This window comes from Dermacentor andersoni, chromosome 3, assembly GCF_023375885.2.
Source record: "Dermacentor andersoni chromosome 3, qqDerAnde1_hic_scaffold, whole genome shotgun sequence".
Lineage (NCBI taxonomy): Eukaryota > Metazoa > Arthropoda > Arachnida > Ixodida > Ixodidae > Dermacentor > Dermacentor andersoni.
Window position 1 is genome coordinate 148,757,032 of NC_092816.1, and position 22,043 is coordinate 148,779,074.

General features: G+C 48.2%; 1 protein-coding gene across 1 annotated transcript in view; it reads left to right on the forward strand.

Moving 5' to 3' along the window:
• Window positions 1-17,381, forward strand: part of LOC140216562 (cysteine/serine-rich nuclear protein 1-like) — a 38,515-nt gene extending 21,134 nt beyond the window's left edge. Inside the window, exons 4-5 of the mRNA XM_072286932.1 lie at window positions 12,798-13,005; window positions 16,268-17,381. Of these exons, the coding sequence (XP_072143033.1) occupies window positions 12,798-13,005; window positions 16,268-16,344 (285 nt within the window). The 3' untranslated portion in view covers window positions 16,345-17,381. The remainder of the gene's footprint in view (window positions 1-12,797; window positions 13,006-16,267) is intronic.
• Window positions 17,382-22,043: the final 4,662 nt, after the last annotated feature.

Genomic DNA, 22,043 nt, shown 5'->3' on the forward strand with positions numbered 1-22,043 from the left:
TAGCTCCCCCCTGCTATTCCTAGTGCCAATGCCATATTCCCCCACTGCCTTGTCTCCAGCCTGCTTCTTGCCTACCTTGGCATTAAAGTCGCCCATTATTATAGTGTATTTAGTTTTCACTCTACCCATCGCCGATTCCACGTCTTCATAGAAGCTTTCGACTTCCTGGTCATCATCACTGGATGTAGGGCCGTAGACCTGTACAATCTTCATTTTGTACCTCTTATTAAGTTTCAGAACAAGACCTGCCACCCTCTCGTTAATGCTATAGAGTTCCTGTATGTTACCAGCTATATTCTTATTAATCAGGAATCCGACTCCTAGTTCTCTTCTTTCCGCTAAGCCCCGGTAGCACAGGACGTGCCCGCTTTTTAGCACTGTATATGCTTCTTTTCGCCTCCTAACTTCACTGAGCCCTATGATATCCCATTTACTGCCCTAATTCCTCAAATAGCACTGCTAGACTCGCCTCACTAGATAACGTTCTAGCGTTAAACGTTGCCAGGTTCATATTCCAATGGCGGCCTGTCCGGAGCCAGTGATCCTTAGCACCCTCTGCAGCGTCGCAGGTCTGACCGCCGCCGTGGTCAGTTGCTTCGCAGCTGCTGGGGACTGAGGGCCGGGGTTTGATTGTTGTGTTCATATAGGAGGTTGTGGCCAAGTAGTGCACCAGGGTGGCCAATCCTGCTCTGGTGAGGGAGTGCGTTACCGGTTCTGGTCACCGGGATCAGGCCACACTCCAGGCCTGTTTGTGCAATTTTATGAACACGCGGATTTTTTTTTTAATCCGGTGGAAAATTGCCGGCACCGGGATTCGAACCACGGACCTCTTGCACGCGAGGCGGGTGTTCTACCTCTACGCCACCGCTGCATCGACACATCTGTTACACTTATTGCAGCAATGCCGAATCCCCACCCCACATCGCAGGCCAATAACACGCCAAGCTTACTGGGCTTCTCACTAAATTTGGCCCAAGAAAAATCATTGGGTTCTACGTTTATGCGACAAGCATTCTTTAGTAACTTCACTCAGCATTATGCATGCCTGTCTGTACGTCTGTACACGGCTAACTTTTCACGCCAACTTTTGTCACTGGGTAGTCCATGAACTAATAGTTACATCATTGGTCTGCTGTGCGGAGTAAACCAAGGTGGAAACCGACCGTCGGACCAGCAAGGGTCAGAGGGTACTGAACGCTGGCTTCGTGCCGTTCGTCAATGAATCCCTTTGATGCCAACTTGGGTCACATAGTATGTGTCGCTCTTCAATGACGAAATAAATATCGTGTAAAATTGTCGCCACGCCACAAGTCGATCAAGCCACTTTTGAAGTTTTGGTGTTCGAGTGGTCTATTAGGGAGACTAGATATCATGGAAGCTCTCCACCTACTCTATTATTCTTTCGTGTCCTTGCTTTATTTTTCAGCCATGCTTTCTGTCTTCCATTTCTCTTTATCCTTACTCCAGTGCAAGGTAGCAAACCAGAATACGTTTCACTTAACGTGCTTGCCTTTCCCATGCCCTTTCTCTCTCTGTAAAGTTGATTCGATGCTGGGCAGAATCAAACCCTTGTCACATGTACTCAATCTTGTCTAAATAAATGATCACAATCGCGCTGACTTCGTGGTTGCAAAGCTAGATGGCACATACCCATACCCGACGGCCCATACCCGACGCCTTTCGGCGGTAACTTTAGGCTTGTCACTACGTTGCTTCAATTCCAATCCCAATAATAACGGAATTCATGGCCAGGATGGTCCTACCGAATTTTCTTGTGTGAAAAACTGGGTCAACCAGACTTTTCCAATTAGTGAAATGACCACGAAGGACCCAATAGCAGTCCCAATCACCTGACGTGACCCCACTTAACTGTTTATATTGGGCTATATCTAGACAAGTTTATCCCGCCGAGGCTCAACATCAAGGATAGCAGAGCATAATCACCGTAACCGAAAGCAGCATCTGACCAAATGCTTTGAGGACCCTACACATATAAGAAGCCGTCAAGACACAAATTCACTGAAACAATATTCTGTACAAGCCTGTCAGTCACGTCGTTACCGGCCTACTAAGAGATTGTCAGGTCAATGCTCTGTAACAAACGATGTCTACCCCCGACTAGATGAATCATCGGACTTTGTCTCATCAGCATCTGTTACGCAAGGTTACTCGCTGTGCCGACGTAGCGATGGCCACCCCGACAGCCATCACCGGGTGCACGGAACAAGAAGATTAAAAAAAATTAAATAATGGGGTTTAACGTGCCAGAACCACTTGGTTATTATGAGGCGCGCCGTAGTGGAGGACTCCGGAAATTTAGACCACCTGGGGTTCTTTAACGTGCACCTAAATCTAAGTACACGGGTGTTTTCGCATTTCGCCCCCATCGAAATGCGGCCGCCGTGGCCGGGATTCGATCCCGCGACCTCATGCTCAGCAGCCCAACACCATAGCCACTGAGCATCCACGGCGGGTGGAACAAGAAGATTGTTCATTCTAGGTCGACCGTTCAGTTAATGCCTTTAACTATGAGATTCGGTGACCACGCTTTTGTACACTAGTCAATGTCATATGCTCGCACACTTATGACTACTTTCCCTATTTCTGTGCCAATCAGTGCCCCCCGGGTTTTGCGGTAAACCTACGTTTTGATCGGAAATCAAGTCATAGCTCCTTCTAACGAAACGAAATATAACTATGTAATGGATATAAAGCATGTGAAATTCCCATCCGAATCCCCATAGATTCATGTGTCTAGAACTTCGTTTTAATAAAATAACTTGGCCTGCCAATAAATATAACACAATAGATTTATCTTTACAACCAAAAAATACCCGACTACTTCAAAACCAATATATTGCAAGGTTCGGCACACATTCGGTGTAGTTCCTGTATGTGAAGGAGAGCCATATACAGTAACTCTAGTTCGATGCAGGTGTTTAAACACCCGAGCCCCGGCGTCGATTACGAAGTAAAGCATCACTCGTCTTTCTCACGACTAGGCGTAGCTGCGAGTAAGTATTCGCTCATTATCGCCATCGCACTAATGTTTCCCTTCGGCTCCTCGAAGGATAGTGCAGTTTCACGCGGCCTCTGAGGTTGCGCCGCAGCAATCTTGGAGGCGACGCGTTGCTGCACCCAACCCGTGCCAACCAACGTGAAAAACGTGCTGCATTGATAAAGTATCACGCCAATGGCAATCCGCTGCTTGTGCGCGAAGGTGCAAAAGACCAGTGCACCCAATTATCCCCCCCACTACTGAGCGCCACGCAGACTGGCACTGCTAGACATAAGCTCCGAGATCGCATCGGTACCAGTGCACTCTTGGAGGGAGGAGGAGGAGGAGGAGGAAATAACTTTATACGGAAAAAGAAACAATAAAACACATGCTAAGCATAATAAACTCCCTTAAGCACGCGTCCAGCGGAGGGGGTCCCCAGTTCACGACTCCTGCGAGTTTTGCTGCATCCCGAGCCCGCCACGACAGCTACTCCTGGTCACGTGGGAAGTTTGGCCTCCTCTTGCGTAGTTACGGGAGGCCGTCCGTGACTCCGTGATGATTACGCTGTCGTCATTGCTTCGGTTCGATACCATGGCAAGTGCTATACCTGCTTTTGCAGCTTCGATAATGATAGTTTTCTTAAAAGAGGTAGATACGACTTCTCGGAATTCATTTTATCACACATGCTGTATTAGCGGGTTCGCGTGGGTGTGCGGCTGCGTCTGTGCAGAATGTGCTGTGGAGCTTGATGTAGTGCCGTTGGAGCGCCTTGGCACGTCCCTTCCGGTGAGCCACATGATTCTTCGGCTGCTTGTTCCGTGGTATGGGGGCTATGTCGAAATGATCTCGGATATCGGAGGCTAGGGATTCGCTTTGTCTGTGTCCCCTTGTGTGGAATAGCCGGCGCGTTGGAGCACGTGTCTCCCTTTGGTTGTGAGGCCTACGCGTTTCCGCTGCCGTGTGGTGGGCCCCAATAATTTCACTGGCTGAAGCCTGTTTCACATGATGCGATTTTCGTCGCACCGGAAGTGCGATTTCCGTCGTTTGCGATGAAAATCGCAGTCGCAGTGCCGACCCCCCAATTTTCGGGTGCGAGCAACCGGTTGGTCGCACAGTCGCACCGTCGCAGCGATCGCTGCGATTTTCCGTCGAAATTGTGCGGAGAGCTATCATGGAGCTATTTCGCCGGTTTGTTTTAGAAAATAGCGTCTCGTAAAACAAGTGCAATGCGTAGAGACGTGAATTGGCGAATTCGGTACGTACGCAAAGGGAGAATAAAATACTTGTATCACAGATTCCGTTCTCCCATTTCTATGCGTTTGTTGACACGCTACGCAGCAAATGAAGTGCATTTTCACGTTTGCTTCGTACGCCTTTGCGAGTTGTCAGTACTAGGTGTTCGATCCCCAACAGACGACGAGGTTGTCACAATTTTCTTTTGTTGAGTAGCATGCAAAAATCGCGCTTACTGAGCCGCTTGCATTATTTCAACCTCGGCAAGGGCAAATGACAAGACAGCAAAGTACCCGAAGTTCCAATGTTATGCTGAACGCGGTACCATTCACTTGCATTTTCTTTTCAGTATTCAAGCGTAAATTTCCCAATGCATCTTCAAGGGTTATTTACCTCACTCATTAAATTTGACACAGCAAAAGTATACGCTATGGGAATGAAATTTCTACAATCGCATCAAATCCGTGGCTTGAATAAACAGCGTCGTTAATTTCTTTTTGAATATTACATGAACGTTAAGTTGCACCTCTTCTCTGGAGAATTGTTTTTTCTTGCACAGGAGCCGATAAACATTGTCTACGTTGCGGACTCTGTATCCTTACTGCACCTGTATTAACATTTGCTTTGAAAGAAAATTAACTCTACAGCTAGTAAATTAAGTAAATTATTCGCTTGCTATAGTGGCACAGTGACAACGTACCCTCCTGTACCGTCATTTAAAACTCGTGAAACAATGCGAAAATCAGGCAAACAGCCAGTTATTGTGGGGATAAAACAGTAGAAAAGGACAAGTTGAAGAAACGTAAATCAAAACTGTGCAGTGAAGTCAGCCAGTCTAGCCAGTACAAGCAGTTCTTGCACGTTCACAGCTGACCAAGTATGCAGAAACATTCATGCCTTACATGTTTCTAATAAGCTTCTAATAAGTTTGTGATCACAAATATTAGTGTGCAAACCCATATAGCGATATGCGGTGTGATTACTCTTTCTAAGTAATGAAATACCAGGCTAGTTGCGAGAACATATCACCCGAGCATTTTAGAACAAATTTATGCATTTCAACTAGGGTATACACAATATGTGGTTTATTCATTTACTTGTGGTTTACATGTGGCTTAAATTTTACTTACATACAGGCAAGAAAAAAAACCTTTAGACAAAAATATTATCCATCACCTTATTCACCTGCCACTGCGGCTATAGCATTTTGCTGCTAACACAAGGCGAGGGGTTGATTTGCAACTCATGGAAGTCGCATTTTGATGGAACTCATAAGTAAAAAAAAAGTTCTTGCACTTAGATTTATTTCATCACCTTTTATTGAACCCTTAAACTTCAAAATACTATTGCATAGGGGGGCATGCTTATGCAAAATTTAACCAATTGAATGCAAAGGGCATAATTGTAAAACAACCATATTCCGTGATAATTCGAGTGTGTAAACATCCATTGTAACAAGATGTATTTTTCAACTGCACTGCACAAATAAGCATAATTAGGTGTAGCAAGTACTCTTGTCAAGATGTGGGTTCTACAGATGTATAAATGTCAAGACATGAATGTTCATACTACGTCGTACACATAGCACAAAGAAAACCGTTTTGAAGAGTTGTCCCTTCTGGCAGATATGAGTGGGCCATAAGCAGCAGAAACTTTACTGCAGGGCATTATGTAATACTGCTTATGAAAGAATGAAAAGAGTGAAGAGGCTTTTAACAGCAGTACCTCATGCTCCTCTAATAAGAGGAACGGTGAGCAAAAATATTTCTGGTAGAGCACTTAAGTTAAACAGTAACTTTCTGAAAGACAGAAAATTCCAGGTGAGAGTTGGAGGTACATTTGGCCCACCCACACCAACAACACAGGTATACTACAAGAAATACTACAGCCTATGGTGTATTACAGCCCATGCGAAAGCTATCTTATACAGAATTCAAGAATGATGCAACAAGCCTTCGACAACGCTGCAGACTTTCTTGGTCAGTCTGGCCTCTCGCTTTCTGATAAGTCAGCTTGCATCGACGTCGGAAAAAAGACTAGAATCAAGAACTACTCCAGATTGCATATTGTGCTCCCACTAGTTGGAGAAACATACCTGCAAGTCAACATCCACAAATCCTCTGCTAGTGTAAGACCATGATGGCAGAGCCAGCACGTGGGTGAAACAATTATGCCATGCCTGGACGCAAGTTCTACACCTGGTGAAAAGAATAATCTTGAAATGATGAGGGGTGGACGAGTGGATACTATGGAAAATCGCAGATGCTGTGCTTGTGTCCAAGGTATGGTACGCTATGAATTACCAGCAGCACAGGCTGAGCAGAAAGATGAAAAACCACACGGCAATAGCGCCTGCCGTGAGCCTACGATTCTGCATTATGGATAGCGCGTATTGATGTGGTATTCTTGTTAAAAGTTCAGAGTATGTATATACTACCAGCGCGAGACACAGGACAACAAAGTGGATGAGAAGCGTGTCCTTTAGAATGCTATGTCACAACGTACAGGTTCCTACAAAAGTGACGGTAACTGCTCAAAACATTTCTAGCGTCGCCTTCTGCGTTTTTAGGAATATTTAGAGAGGACTCCCACACATATATTTACAACAGACGAACGGCGATGGACGAACCAGGCTAGCGCTAAGGTTGTATTTCACAGCACAATTTTTATTCCACGTCCAGTAATCACACAGATCATTTGCGGCTTCCTTCAGGGGTATACGCGGACTTTCTGGTTGGTGCTTGTTGTTGCGTTTAGCGCAAGAACGTGGCTAGGAGCAGGCACCGCATATGCGCAATAGCGAGCAATATACACACATCATTTCTCCAGAAGCTGACATCGAGCGCGGGTAGCGCGAGGATCATGGGCTGTCACGACGACGTCGTGGCAGCCGAATTCCCAATACTGCATATGCGGTGAGGGTAGCTATGTGAACTTGTCGATAGGTCATCTTGTAGATTGTTGTAGCGCAGGCAGAACGAAACGGTCATAGAAGGCAGATGAGACAACACACAGCCTTGAATCACCTGCGAACAGCTGTTTGCGTGCGCCATGCCCCACTGAACTTCAGAGACGGCCGTTGCGCACTCCAAACAAACCTAAACACGTTTCTTAAATTACCAAACGTGTAATTTATTTGCTCCTAATCAAGAAAAGTCAATAATATTATAATTTAAACTTTTTATTCATTAAAATAAATGAATTATTTAGCGTGTGCCACGAAACCTAGCAGTAAGCAACCTTGGGCCTCGCACCAATCGCATTGTTGAAATCGCAATCATGTGAAATGGGCTCTCTAAAAATCACATTGCGACGCGTGCGACTGCATCGATTTTCGTCGTTCTAGTCGCAGCATGTGAAACAGCCTTGAATTGTGGAGTCCCAGCGATTCAAGTCGTTGATTGACAGTTCCCAGCGGGAGGCCTAGGGTTAGTTTGTAAACTTTACGGCGGAGTGCGTCAATTTTTTCCAATTCTCTCAGTCTAAGTGGGAGGTACGGAGTCGTGTATGCCGCATGGCTTATTATTAGGGCTTAAATGAATTGGAGGACGTCTCCCTCCTTGAGGCGACGGCGGCGCGACGTTGCTCGGCCAACCATCCTCATCACCTGTAAGGCTATTTGGGTTAGACGTTTGATAACGTAAGTGCCGCCCCCATTTCGATGGACATAGTGGACTAAAAAGGGTAAATGCTGTACTTCGAGAATTGATTTGCCGTCAAGAAGAATATTTATTTCTGGTTGATTCCCGTGTTTTTTTCTGCTTTTTCTCCTGAGAGAGAGAAGTCCCAGTTTCTTTGCAGCTAGTTCAGACGGCTCCTCTGTGCGTAGTCTTCAACTGTGTCCGTGGCTTGCTCTAGGGCGTCCTGTTGTCCTATCACGTACCCCAGAGTAATCCAGACAGTGATGTCGTCGACGTAGAGAGCGTGTTGGATGCCTGGGATGATAATGAGTTCGACCGGGAGACCCATCATTGCTATGTTGTAGAGCATGGGCGACAGCACTGCTCCTTGTGGTGTACTTCTGTTAGGTGTGTATAGTGTTTGGGTGCGAATGCTGTCGATACCGGTGGTTTCTGTGCGGTCCGTGAGGAATGCAGTAATGTAGTTGTATGTGTTTGTCCGCAGTTGCTGTGGTTTGCAAGTATGGCGTGATGTGCCAGGTTATCAGACGCTCCTTTGAGATCCAGGGCCAGCACCGTGCTCGCACTGCGAGGGGTGATGTGGTCAAGGGCCTCTGTTTTTCAATTGGAGTAGAATATCCTGCGACAAGATGTGCTTCTTGAAGCCGAACATAGGGTCCGGGAGGATGTGAATAGTTTCCAGGTAAGGTTGAGATCTCTTCAGAACTACAGGCTCGAATAAATTTCCGAAACACGACATGAGGGAAACGGCCTTAGGTTCGTTACATTCGGGGTCTTTCTTGGCTTTGCGATGAGATAATGTCTGTGTGTTTCCACTTTGCCCTTAGGATACGTTGTTCACAGTGGTGGTTGGAGAGCTCGAGTAGTGACTCGATAGACGAGCCATCTAGGTTTCTGAGAACGCGGTTGGTCATTTCGTCTTCTCCGGGTATCGTGTTTCTGGTAAGGGTGTGTAGGGCTTCTCTGGTTTGCTGCATTGTGATGGGTCGGTGCATCTGCTAATTCGCGGTTCCATTGTAGGATACTGGGGGTCCAGAAGGTGGCAGAGGAGTGCCCACGTTTATGCCGTGTGTTGTGTTCGCTTAAATGCAGTGGAAAATTGTTGCCAGCTCTGGCAAGTGAGTTCGGTCGCGTACTCCCCTGCTTGAGTAGCGAGTTTCATAAACGGATCCTTAGTTGCCGGTCCTGTTTTTGCTTTCGCCAGCGTTTGAATAGGCTGCGGCAAGCGTCCCATAAATAAAGGAGATGAGGATCTGCAGCTGGATTCTGTGGATAATGTGTGTTTGTGAATGTTTGTCTATCGATGCCTGGAGATCTCGAATTCATTGGTTTAGATCGTCGATGTAACGTAGTGTCCTGCATTTGCGAAAATCGTCTCAGTCAGTGTGTTCCTAATGTGTTAACGGGGAGCAATGTGGGTATGTATTGTCGTGATGAGAATTCAATGGTCGCTTCCTAGGGGTTCCCTCTGCGTTTGCCCACTCTCCGTGTCGTGCTCCACGGACGAGTGTGAGATCGGGACAGGTATCCGCAGTGACGCTGCTGTCTATCTTAGTGGGCTATTGTGGGTCCGTGATTATGGTGAGTTTCGAACAGGGTTTCGTGTTGCGCCAAGCGGGATGAGCCGCATTGAAGCCTCCAACGAGAACGGGGCAATTGCGTTTCGCGGTGGCAAGTGTATTGGTGATTAGGCAACCGAAATGAGCCTCATTTGTTTTAGCGGGATTGTATAAATTGAGTATGAAGAGACTTTACTCTTCTTTCTTGTTCCGCAGGATTTACAGAAGGATGTCGTCGATATCACTGCCGTCTATTTCTGTGCGACCGTGGTCAATATCTTTGAGCGAGCGTTGCAACTGGGCTATTGAGCGCTGGAGTGCGCGAGCTATACTGGGAAAGAGAAGGTTGTTTTCCCGTCTCCTGTAGGGCTAAAACTGCTGGTGGAACTTTTGGGTTAGAAATATACGGTCGCAGTGTGCCTTGTTTTGGAGCGTAGCCCCGACAATTCAACTGCCATATTGTAAGGGGTGGAGTTTGGGAGCTTGCACGTTTCGGCTTCGTCTTGACTAGTACAGGGCTCGGATTGCGCCTTGAGGTAGGCCGCGCGGTGGGCAAATACATTGGGTGGTTTGTGGCTGTGTTCTTTACAAGGGAGCAATGTGGCAAGTGCTTCGTGCATATGCTGTCTGATGGATTGTTGAATAGTCTCAAGTTGGCGTCCAGTTTGCCGTTAACATGGGTGACACTCTCAGCTATTCGCGTAACTTTGTTGGAGAAGTGGGCAATTTTATTGGCTAAGGTGGAGTGAGCTGAGTCAGTGCATGTCAATGCGTCGGAGTCCTGAGAAGCTGCGTGGGAAGAAGACAGGCTATATACCTCGGCATTGGTTGGGCTAGAGGTGGCTGGCGAGGTCTGGAATTGTGCTATTACCGCCTTGAGGTTTACATGCTCTTGCTTGAATTGGTTAATTTTCGCATCGTTCGGCGTGTTGGCTTGTTCTAGGGCATCAGGTCGCGTCATGATTTGCTGTTGAAAATCAGTGGCTGTTTATGGAGTGATTGGAGATCCTTGAGGTTGTGACGTATGTTGGGTTGTTGGTAGTTAGAGTTGATGATTTGGGGGTTTCTTTAAACATCCGTGCCACCCAGCTCACCTCTTTTTCCCGGACGCACTGCGTGCCTCCGTTGATCTGAGTTCCGTTCAGTCTTGGCGTGGATGGATTCTCGATCTCGATCGGCACTAGCGTTTGCGTTTGCTGTGATGCGGATCTCGATCGGGATTAGAGTTTCCTTTCTGGGGATCTCGAACGGTATCGGGCTCTTGGGTGGTTTTGGCGGCTGAGGCGCGCGGCGGGGGGCGCCGAAGGTCTGAAACACGCAGGGCAGTGCTTGGCAGCAGTGGCGTTTGATCCTGCAGATAGAGTACATTTCGGTCTGCAGGTGTGGTCTGGTGTGGTGTCTTGCACACCACAGTTTTGGCACACTTGGAGGTCAGGCGTGGGGTAAACGTACTCTCGGTGGCCAACTTGAAAGGACAGCCTACACGCTTTTTCCGTGTGGCGAAAAGGGGTGCAACGGAGTCCTCGTCCATTGTATTAGACGTAAAACAGTCTGATTTTGCCCACGGATGCAACGACTACGCTTGGTGAGTTCCCGAGCTTGCAAGCTTGTAAGATATGACGGCCGGGGACATGAAGGTTGTCTAGTAGTTCACCTGAGGGGGTGCCTGAAGGGATGCCATGTACGACGCCTCGGGCCGAGTCATAAGGAGCGGCGATATAGGCAGTCAAAGTGTATTCGTTTGTGCAGCGTCGTATAGACATGGTGCGTCGGATGTTCATTGCCAGCGCTTTCTGAGATGTGTTCGCGATTACAATTTTTTTTCCAATGTCTTGTCTGACCGCAAGATTGCTGAAGTGTTGGGATATTGGGTGTCTGCTAGCTGTCTTAGCACTCGCCGCGATTTGTGGAGATGTACAGCGGGCAAGATGTAGTCTGCCTCGTGGCCGCATGACGACTTTTACGTCGCTCTTATGAAGTGGGGACGGGCGTCGAAGGCGTTCATCGTTAGGCTGGGTAGTGGTTGTTTCAAGTGGTGTTTGCACTGCCTTCCGTCCTTTGTACTTCACAGTCAGCCAGTCATTGCCAGACACGCATACGTGGGTAGTGTCTAGGTCCGTTTCCATATGTGGGGTGGTGAGCGGTCGACGTATCTGGTCCGAGCTAACGGTAAGACGTGCAGGCGAACGAAGGCGGACAGTTGGGGCCGCTGCAAAGGGCTCGGAGGTGGTGAGTCGTAGACGCCGGGGACGCGCGGCTGACCATGCAGTGCGGGGTATGTCAGGGGCCCCCGGCTGCGGGGGGCGATTGGGGTCTGGGTAAGTGCTCACGGAGCAGTAGCAAGGCACGTCCACATTCGACGGGTGCGCGTGGTATTCCTCGCAATCTCGGAAGCCACCACTCGGCCAAGCAAAGCCGCCGCAGCAAAGGTTTTTTTGGCCTGCACATCCACACAACTGTGCCAGTTGACATACTTCGAGCTTAAACGGCTAGAAAAGAAAGCGGCAAGAAGGAACACATACACAAAGAACTAGTGGTGTTTGTCGCACGAAGTTCTACGACCCAAACCCTATATAAGTGTTCTCTCTATCTCTTCAAACAGAAACATTTCTGAGCGATGTGAGCGCGGCAGATCAGCCTCGATCACCTTCTTAGGTAGCGCGTCATGTTGTGTGCCATGTCCTGCTCGACCTCCACTGACTCTGTTCGCATCGAAGCGTGGAGTGGTTTTCTTCAGCCGCGTCCTCGTTTTGCCGGTTTCACAATGATATAGACGAGTCAAGTGTAAAGAGGTAACGGAAGATCACATTTGAGCAGAAGGTCACTCTCTTCAAGGCTCTCGCGACTGGTGCTAAGGAATCTGTTAGGCACAGAAAACGTTTATCGTATAACTCACCGTATAGCGGCTTAGTGTGTCGTAAACCATCTCTTCCTTTGGTCCCTTGAATTCGTGTGCACATCTGGCAAATATTGCTGTAAAGGGTAATAATGAATATAACGACGTAATGAACATGAAGTAACTTTGGCTACTCCTGCAACTTTGTTAAAAAACGACTTTACTGTAGTCCTCATTTTCATTAATTGGTTCCTTCATTGAGGCGTGTAACGCGACGATATGAGGCGAAAGTAATTGTAGCGACATCCAGCATGCAATGCCACTTGTTAGTATCAAATGTGTTTAAAATATTGTTTTTCAGATATCCTTTAAGGGGATGGTTGGTGTTATTGCGGCGCGCCACAGAAGCCAGTGTTGTGGCTTATACGTGTATGGTTATTAATGAACTAGTAAAAAAGAAAAAAAAAAGATAGAGTAAGCACTTTTATTCATTCTTGAGCGATGCTTTCCATCCACGTGATTTACAGGTTGAGCGGGATGGGTTTCCTTGCGCCTGCTCAGAACAGGCATGTGAAAATCCGTGTGGTCGCCGCCAATACAATCCTGACACCATGCGTGAACATTACCGGCGCACATTCAAGCGCCTAGAATTTGAGCAGGCTGCTGGAGACGCGTCACGCTCTGGTCTCAGACCCGACGCATGGAGCCAGGATAGCAGAGTCGAAGACCCCGAGGGTATGTGCTATACCTTATACCCATGCACTTGTGATCAAATGCTCTTAACTAAGCCAATTGAATAATTTTATTAAGCGAAACGTTTGCTTGTTTGTGACTGATACGTGTTTATAAAACACGAAAAATTAGACTGATGAGTACGGGAACTGTGCGCAATAATTTTGACTTCGTCGGAAATTAGTCTTTGTTTTCTATAAAATAGGCTATCTGAGTAGAAGCGAGCTTTCATCAAAATTTTATTCGCGAATGGTGTTTTAGTAGAGCCATAGAAGTACTGCATTACATTTCCATTGCGCTGAGCGGCTGTCTTTCGCAGCAGCATTCTTCTGCACATTAAGGGATGCGGAGCGGTATGCTTGAGTTACAGACGCCAACGTTACAATGCTAATGAAAAGCGCTGGAGAAAAGACACCTTTGCCTTATCGACCACAAGCCATGATTATTATCGTAAGAGGACAGCAAACAAAGAAAGAGAAATGCGGATTTGGATGCCAAAGATACTGAAGAGAGAAGATGCGGGATTTTTTAGGAAGTTGTGGTATGTGCAGTAATAGATCTTCAAGGCCTTTGTCTTAAGGTGTAGTGCTCAGCGATTGAAATGCGGTACTCGGAGCGTATGGCTGCAAGCGCTTTTTGCGGCATCGGTGGGCGCTAACGGGCCCATTCATTGTTATACGTTGAAAACGAAGGTCTTGTGGGATAGTGACCGCATTTGCCGCCCCTGTGATCAGCCAGCATTTTTGCAGTGACTGAAAGAGAGGGAGCGGCCATGTTGTAGCCGTATCACGCTTCACAGCTTTGTTAAATCAATGCTCTTAGTCTACGTGCATTGTAGGGGTTGCCCGAGATTTCATTTCTGTTCATTCTTTTTTACTGTTTATTTCCACCGCTATGCAAGGCGTTTTTGTAAATACATTAGGTAATTCCAAACAAGAAAGTGCAGATAAAGGAAATTGGATTGGATATACTTTATTAAAGTTTCTGCAGGACGCGCGTCAGCGCGCTGCGGGCGTCTCCCACGCAGGCACCGACAGGGAGTACGTGGCGGCCGCTGCGCGAGCCTGCTGGACGGCCCATCGCAGGTCTTGGAGTAGCGGGCTTCGTAGGGTCTTCTCGCACTTGTCCGAGGTAGAGTCGGGCGCAGCATTTCTACACTCTCAGAGCACGTATGCGAGTGTCACCGCGTCGCTGCAGGAGGGGCACGCATCATCGGGTAGCCGTACGGGTAGATGATGTGTAACGTGGCGGGGCTGGGATAGGTATGTGTCTGTTACAAGCGTAGTGTTAGCGCCTTCGGCCTGTTTAACTTGAGGTGCGAGGGCTGAAAGAGACGTCGCCCCAGGTAAAAGTGTTTAGTGACTGCCTTGTACGTTACTGGTGCGTCCTTGTTCGCTTCCAACTCGTCGAGGCGTGGTTGCCCGGGGGTGACAGCGCCGTCGGTAAGCGCGCGCGCAGCGTCGTGGGCTCTCTGAGTGCGGCGCCCGGGATCCGACCCAGGTGGGCCGGAAACCAGATGAGGGTGTGGTGGTTGAGGGTGCTCCGATCAGCGCTGCGGAGGATGCGTAACGCCTGGCCGGAGGCAACTACTCTCTCGAACGCTTTGATAGTCGGTCTCGAGTCGCTGAATATCACCTCTCGCTTGTTGTCGAGCACTGCCAAGACTATGGCCACTTACTCCGCACCTCGGAGTCGCGTTTGGGTACCGTGGCGGCGTTTAGGGTCCGCTGGGAGGACGAGACCGCGACCGCGGCGAAGGCTCGGTTGCCGCGGTAGGCGGCGGCGTCCACCAACTCGACCTTGTCCGCTTTCTTGTCTATGCGCTTGAGGAATGCGGTCGCCCGGGATAGGCGTGTGCGTCGATTGTATTCCGGATGTACGTTTCGCGGAATAGGTGCGATCGTGATCAGGTCGCGGAGCTCACGATGTTATTTGTTTTAACGCTAAGCCTTCTTTGTTCCTTCGATTTTCCCACTGCTGCTGCTGCTGCTGCTGTGGGCTGCTGCAGCTGCTGCTGTCCGGCACGCTGCTAACGCCGGCTACGTCAGGACGTAGTTGAGACGCACGCCACTAAACTAACGCCGGCCGCGTCGGGATGGGGTCGAGACGTGGCCATGTCACAAAAACGTAAGAGGCATGCGCTGTCGGTGATTTGTTTGATGACATTTTTTTATGAGCTGTCGTTCTCGAAATTCCTAAGAATAACTCTGCAAAGAATGTGAGACAAGGTATGCGCCACGTGGAGTGCATGCGCGGTTGTGGTTCACAATGATTATTCGCAAAGCGATGCCCGCGGCGTCGACACCGGATTCTCTGCGATGCGGGGCCCTCAATGCTATCGCGTTAGTACATGACAGGAGTGTGGCACAAAGGAAAGACAATATTTGATGAGATTGGACGTGACATCACGGGACCCCTCACAAATGCTGTGCAGTGTTTCTCCGTGTTCACCCGCAACAGCAACTTCAGTATACAGGGAGGAGGTGGGGAGAATGTTAGCGAGGAAATAGAGAGTGGAGAGAGGAATCAGTTTTGTTAGCTACAACGCTACAGCCCAGAATGTCGCCGAAACGTGCACTTACTCTCGTATTCAGAAATGCATCTTAACTTGAAGCCCATGCTTGACTTGATATAAGCGACGCTTGGTGAGAACGCGCCCAAGACGCTTATTGCGTTTCCTTTGGTGCGCTCATGACGGACGTCATTCAAATCGCGTGGGCTTCATGTTAACATGCATTTCTGAATACGGGGGTTAGTGCCGACGAGACGAAGGCTCGCATAAAGTGTCGAGCGGAGCAAGAACAAGAAACACAAGCAGAGCAGGCAAGGTAACATTTCACACCCCGTCACGACTGTCGCATGCCGTCAACATATCACCGCCAAATAACGTCAATGAACGCAAATAACAGATAACGCTTCGCTTACATCGATTCCCGCAGTGCGTGTGATCTGCATATTTTTTTATTTGTTCTTGGTTACCATTCATGCTATCAATATCGGGACGTGCGGTGCACACGTCGCGAAGGTAGGAAAGTTCTAAAACAACGTAACCTGATTCCTGCTATTTTAATAAGCGAAATGACATCTGCATTGCTGTTTTTCTACGTGTATATATCTGTGCCTTGGTAGTCTAAAGAATTTTCTTTAACCATAGGGTTACGGTCTCAAAATTATATGCAAGGCGTAACTATGAGCAAGTTTCGCTTAGCAATAACACATAGTCACTGACCTGTGTCGATAACATCGTCTTCCTTTATTTGCATAGACCTGCTTACTCAACTAGCACACCACTTCGAGAAGGCCTGCTCCCTCACGGAAGGCGCTACGACTGGGAGCTACTAGGTGGCGTTCCTACTTTGCCTGTCCAGAACAGTTTCGTTATGCCTGGTTATGCTGTCGGCGCACAGCGTCGAAGAATGCCCGGAATCCAGCTGAGCCACAGTACCTCAGGCTCGCACACATGGGAATGTTTGAGCAACTACTTTCCCTTGCGTGCCTGTTATTTCTCGGTTATTAGCGTTTCGTCGATGAAATACCTTTCTCTAGGCATATGACCAACATATTTGTTGCGATACGACACAGTCATTGTGTTGCAATCACTTCGCGTAGTTAACCGGAATATGATCTTCAGCGCGATAGTAATATAGGTAAGTGTTGTACACGTTTTAGTTTTGCGACTGCTGATTGACTCAAGGGGCCGCCACAGAAGCAGGGTTTTGACAATTGTCATTGCCACACTGACTGATACACGACGAACTGTCGCATGCACATCAGCAAATCTTACTAAATCTAGTTCAAGCACCTAGAACTCGCAGGCTACGAAAAATACTGTAGCGGGAAGCCCGATTATTTTACAACCTGGTCTTCTATTGGCACCCAGAGCACAAATATGTTTGCATGCACTCCCAATAGTAGTTTTTTTAAGCTCGTTTATATTTTCAGATGCATACGCAATGTTTCATTCGGATGCATACACAGCGTTTCCTTACAATGCATACACAACGTATTTTTCAGTAGGGAGTGAGTCACGAACGTTCGCAACTTGGATGACTGAACCTAATTAGGGTACAAGGGGTTGGCTGCTCTCGAAATGGGACAGTTTCCATATTATTGCCGAAATATATTTAGAAGAACACTGCCTGTAACGTTAGGCACAAGAATTGCTGGATGTTTAGCCAAAGAATTGTCCCTTATTAGTCATTGGAATTATCGTATCCGACATAAGCCACACTTTTTGGTGTCAATTTTCTGAATGTTTCATTTTCATATAGCCTGTAGGATTCTAGTTAAGCTCGTGTTTTAGTGACATTTAGTAAAATGTTTCTGTTGTAAAGTGAGAAATCTTATGTAATGTATGAGTGTATTAAAACGAATAATTGTGCGTACAATGTTTATGAACAAATTTGTTCCTTTCTCCCTTTCCTGGAAGGTCAGAAAGTCCTTATTGTGAAGACAAATGAGTTTAATGTTAACGTAATAGCGGGGGATTAGTTGAACAAGCGTTGCCGTCGTGCTAAGAAACTTTGCCGAAGGAAAGTTTTAGTGTAGCATTGGTAGTGTCCCAGGAACGCAGTTTAGCCTTCCCGCGACGTCACCACTGATGCGTGGAGGCGAGTGCCATCTAATGATGCTGCAAGGAACCCGGTGGCATGTGTTCTGCTCTGTGTTCATTAAGTCAGGCCGCTGCACCCACGGTAACGAAACCAGGTGAAGGCCTAGGTAGCGGTAGAAGGTAGATATACAAGTTTTAAGAGAGAGGAAAAATGATTAAATAGATGCATAAAAAGGCGAAAATGAGAAACATGTACAGCACGTCTGAGAAAGTGAAGGAGGCTAGGACACTTCGTCACCACGTCGTTTCAAAGTGGATGCCGATAAATTCCTTTCCCGGCTTCAAAGCGATCGAAATCGGAAGTAATCAGAGAACGTCGCAAATTTATCTTTAATACTACGTCCTCGAAGCGACTAAAAGAAAGCCGTTTTACACTTATTTTCTACCAACGAAGCAAATTGTGCGACATCGACGCAAACGTTAGTTCGAAGTGGGCGGCTGGGACCTCCGCCTTATTGTCACGCTTTATACGCTAACCACGCAAAGCCGTCAAAGGACAAATACTCCGGCGATATTTCACGATGTCAAAGGTAATGGCACCTTTAGCTTCCATTTAACTCCTGCCTGTCACGCATCTCACAGTAAAAATGTTCCGCAAATTTTAAAATACTTTTGAATAGCGGGGATAGCGCAAAAGTGAACTTCAAACCTCACCTAGCATCCTTGCGAACATCTTCGCGTGACGTGATGAGCTGGACACCAGCGGGAAAAGCTTGCAAAGCGGCGAAAGCGACGAAGGGCTCACTGAGAAGAGCTGATTCGTGACCGCGCCGGACCGTTGGCACATTGTCGCCGGGTGCTAATCTTAGCTGCACCAGTTCCTCGGATCTTTGAAGCGGTAAAACCTACGATTCCGACGAGTTCAATAGCCGTGAATCCGCATTCGATCCGCCACCGTGAGAGCCAGCGCCCAGGACGATGTATCGTACTGCACCATGAAGACTAAAGGTAGCCCTAACAACTGAATTTATACGTGCTACTTGCTATTTTAGATGTTTTACCCCTTTGCAGGAGGCATTTCGCACACTCCCTGTTGTGGAGCGCCGCTTTCCGCATTTTTATGTTCATATATGTTGCACAATCCCCAGGAACAATGTGTTGCTCAGTGCCCAAAAGACTGACCGGTGCGTTTTTTTACATCGACATGGTACCGGCGATCACTCGACGTTCGCTTGAAATACAATTGAAGCTGCGCATCGGTAACATCAAATGTCAGAACAAACCAAAAGACGAAGATCTTGTGAGCGTAAGCACTGTTGCATCATTGAGTCGCGCTGGTATGAGCCACCGGACATTTTCAAATACAGCGAGTGTGGACACCGTAGTAAGCTTTGTTATGCTACCTATTTATAAGTCGTTGTGCTATTGTCATGCCACCAAGTCATGTGCTCTATGAAGTATATATAGTCGCGCGAATAAGTCATGTGTTGGATTAAGTAGATATAGAATGAGGCTTTCAGCGTTGTCTAAATGAACAGTTACACGCGCAGTTATCTCATTGACACGCCAAGCCACTAGGTCCGCCGTTGGCAGGTAAGTGACGACGAGTGCCACTGGCAGCCTTCGGGAACGGCAACGTACCGATATGTACAGTGGGCCTGTCGTCGCTTCTCGCTTTTTGTGTGTGGACTGTACGAAATGAACAGTTTATTTCAAATCCGTATGGACAGAACTAAACTACAAAAGCAGTCTTCTTCATCCTAATAGTTGAAATAGCCTCAGGTCAGTCGGTCAAGACGCACGAACCCGGCGACTGTGATAGGCCTAAAGCGCTAACCATAGGTAGGAGCTGGCATCGGCGTCGGCGTCAGTTCGCGTCCGTCGGAAAGGGGCTAGTTGTTTTTGGCAGCGCCCACGACAGTCCACAAAACGTTGCGGGGGGGGGGGGGGGGGGGGGGGGCTGCGACCGAGAGGTACGGCAAATTTTACGTGGAGATAAAGTAACAAGGGTTCGCGTTCAAGGGCCAGTGTATAGGCGTTGCTGAAATGAACACGGAGCATTCCATCGCCTTCCCCAACCATCCGCTCGCATACGCTCATAGATCTGGGCACCTCTGCGTCGCACGACAGAGGAAAAGACGTTTATTGTGCAAACTCGTTCCGTTCCAGAAGCTCCTAATCCAGAAATAACAGTACCTTTTCCGCAATGAGACTTGAGCTGCCGCCAGCGCATACGTGTCGTTAGCGCTTAAGCTCGGCTGAACGCGATCGACATCGATTCAAACAGTGTGTGCCGATGGCGAGCGCTGAAGTTCGCGCAGCCAACAAAGCAACACCACTTGCCACCCATCGTTTTCCCATCTACACAGAACGTAACTTCTCGCTACACAATATTCTCGCGCCAAACACTAGTTCCCGACGCCGACTCCTCGACGATTTTTTCTGCTGGAAAAGGGCTTTGTTTTTCAGTTTGTGCATAACAGAGTTATGTTTTCTCGTATATTCGTATTGCAAACCGAAGCTATTATATATGCTGATTTTGTGCTAGTCATACTTAACGCATTGCCTGATGCAATTTAATTTTAAACATCAATTCAGCAAGGCACTTGCGCTTTGCGGACGGCCTATAGAAGAGCAAGGATGTATGCATAACTTCCGCGCACGTGCGCGCCCCGTGACGTACGTCGCTTTGGTGGTGGTGCTTTTGTAACGTCGTCTAACGTCAGTTAGGGTGGTGCTGCTTGTCTAACGTTCGCACCAGCTTCGCTGTGCATCTTATTTCAGAGGGTGGAACTGAGGCTGATTTTGTTACCCTGCGAGCGGCTCGCGTCGCCGCTGCCGCTGATGCGTGGAGGCCAGCGCCAGCTGTTGATGCTCAAAGGAATGCAGCGGGGCGCGTGCTGCCCTGTGTTAATTGACAGCCAGGCCGCAAAGCCCACGGTCGCGCAAGCCGGTGAGGTTCACAAAGAATAGCTTCCTTTTAAAGAAAAGAAATTGGCTGTGGCTTAGCTGAGCTAACCCTGGGTATGCAAAGCGAAAGCTTGGTCTAGATTGTTTAAGTCTTGAGTTCACTTGGTTAACCTTTGATTTAGCTGCAGTTATTATACTTCTGTATACAATCATCGTTAAGCCAGGTATGACGGCTGTGCCTAGATTGGTGGCTAGACAGGACTGTGATTAGGCTTCGGTAGACACGCATCGTTCGACGGTGCGACGCCAGTTGTGCCACAGGAAAAGCGCAAGTGCTAGACATGCGAAGAGACGCCGCGAACATTCGCAGCGTGTAAGCGCAAACTGAAAGACCGCGAACGCAGTCGCTACATTAATCTCGACAGCGCGACGCCTGTTGCATTCCGGACCCTCCACAGTGAAGCAGTTCGCCAGGCGATATCCACGCAGTGGTCAGACGCCGCTTGGCGACGACGGCTCAATGTCTGCCGCTCGCGCGTAGCGCTCAGAGAAGATGGCCCGGCCTTGCTCTCATCCATGGCCAAGCCTCGCACTGACTATACTCGCGGACAACATTCGGTGGCAATGAAGGGAAAGCTACGGGCGCGTGGCTGCTGTAGATGTGTTATGGCGCCACGCAGTCCGCCAGCGTTTGACAATCTGTTTGGTTGCTCGAAACAGACGCTAAATCGACGTAGCTTCACGTGCGATGATCTTGCGTTTGCCCAAACGCGGAACGAAAAAGCCACAAAAATAAGTAAACTTTTACATTCTTATTTAACTATTGCTTATCAGGTGTTTGTTTTCTCTTTTCCAGCTGAAACTAAGGTGGATAAGACACGGGACTGTTTTCAGAAGCGCTCCTACTTGTGCGCGCTTTGCCTCGGTAGCTTCCCGCTTTCCCTTCATTGCTACAGAAAGTTGTCCGCGAGGAATGGGGCTCTTGCATTGCCCAGGGGGCGCTGCGAAAAAGGTGCTAAAGAGCGCCCTCTGTCCTAAAATGGGTCGTACCAAGCTCGGTCGTCTGCTTCGGAAAGCACGTTTACAATATGGACCCGCTACTTTCGGTTGTGTTGTATCACGGCCTGCAGCGAATATCGGGCGCCGAAGATTTTTTTCAGGGGTGGCACGCTGCGTAAAGGCAAGAAATGATGCAGTGCCGAATACGTGTACGCCGTTCAAGAATTAAGCGGCGAAGTTTTAGCGCAGTGCCAATCGCAAGTGAAGCCAGTCGCGTACGAAGTGGAACTTCAGGTAAGGTTTGCACGCTGCTAGATTCAGGCGCACAAACGCGAGGAAATGCTTGCTATAAATGAATCCACAGCAACGATAAGCAGACATCATGTGTACGGAACTGCTCGAGCACACGACGGTACGCGCCGCGATGTACGAACTGCTCGAGCGCACGATCGTACGCGCCGCGACGGCAGCGGTCTTTCGACATGCCGCTAAACGGCGGGCCTCCTGCAATCTTTGTTGACTGCATGCCGCTAAACAAGTAGTTATGCCTGCGTTGTAGCAGCTGCCGTCTGTGCCTTTT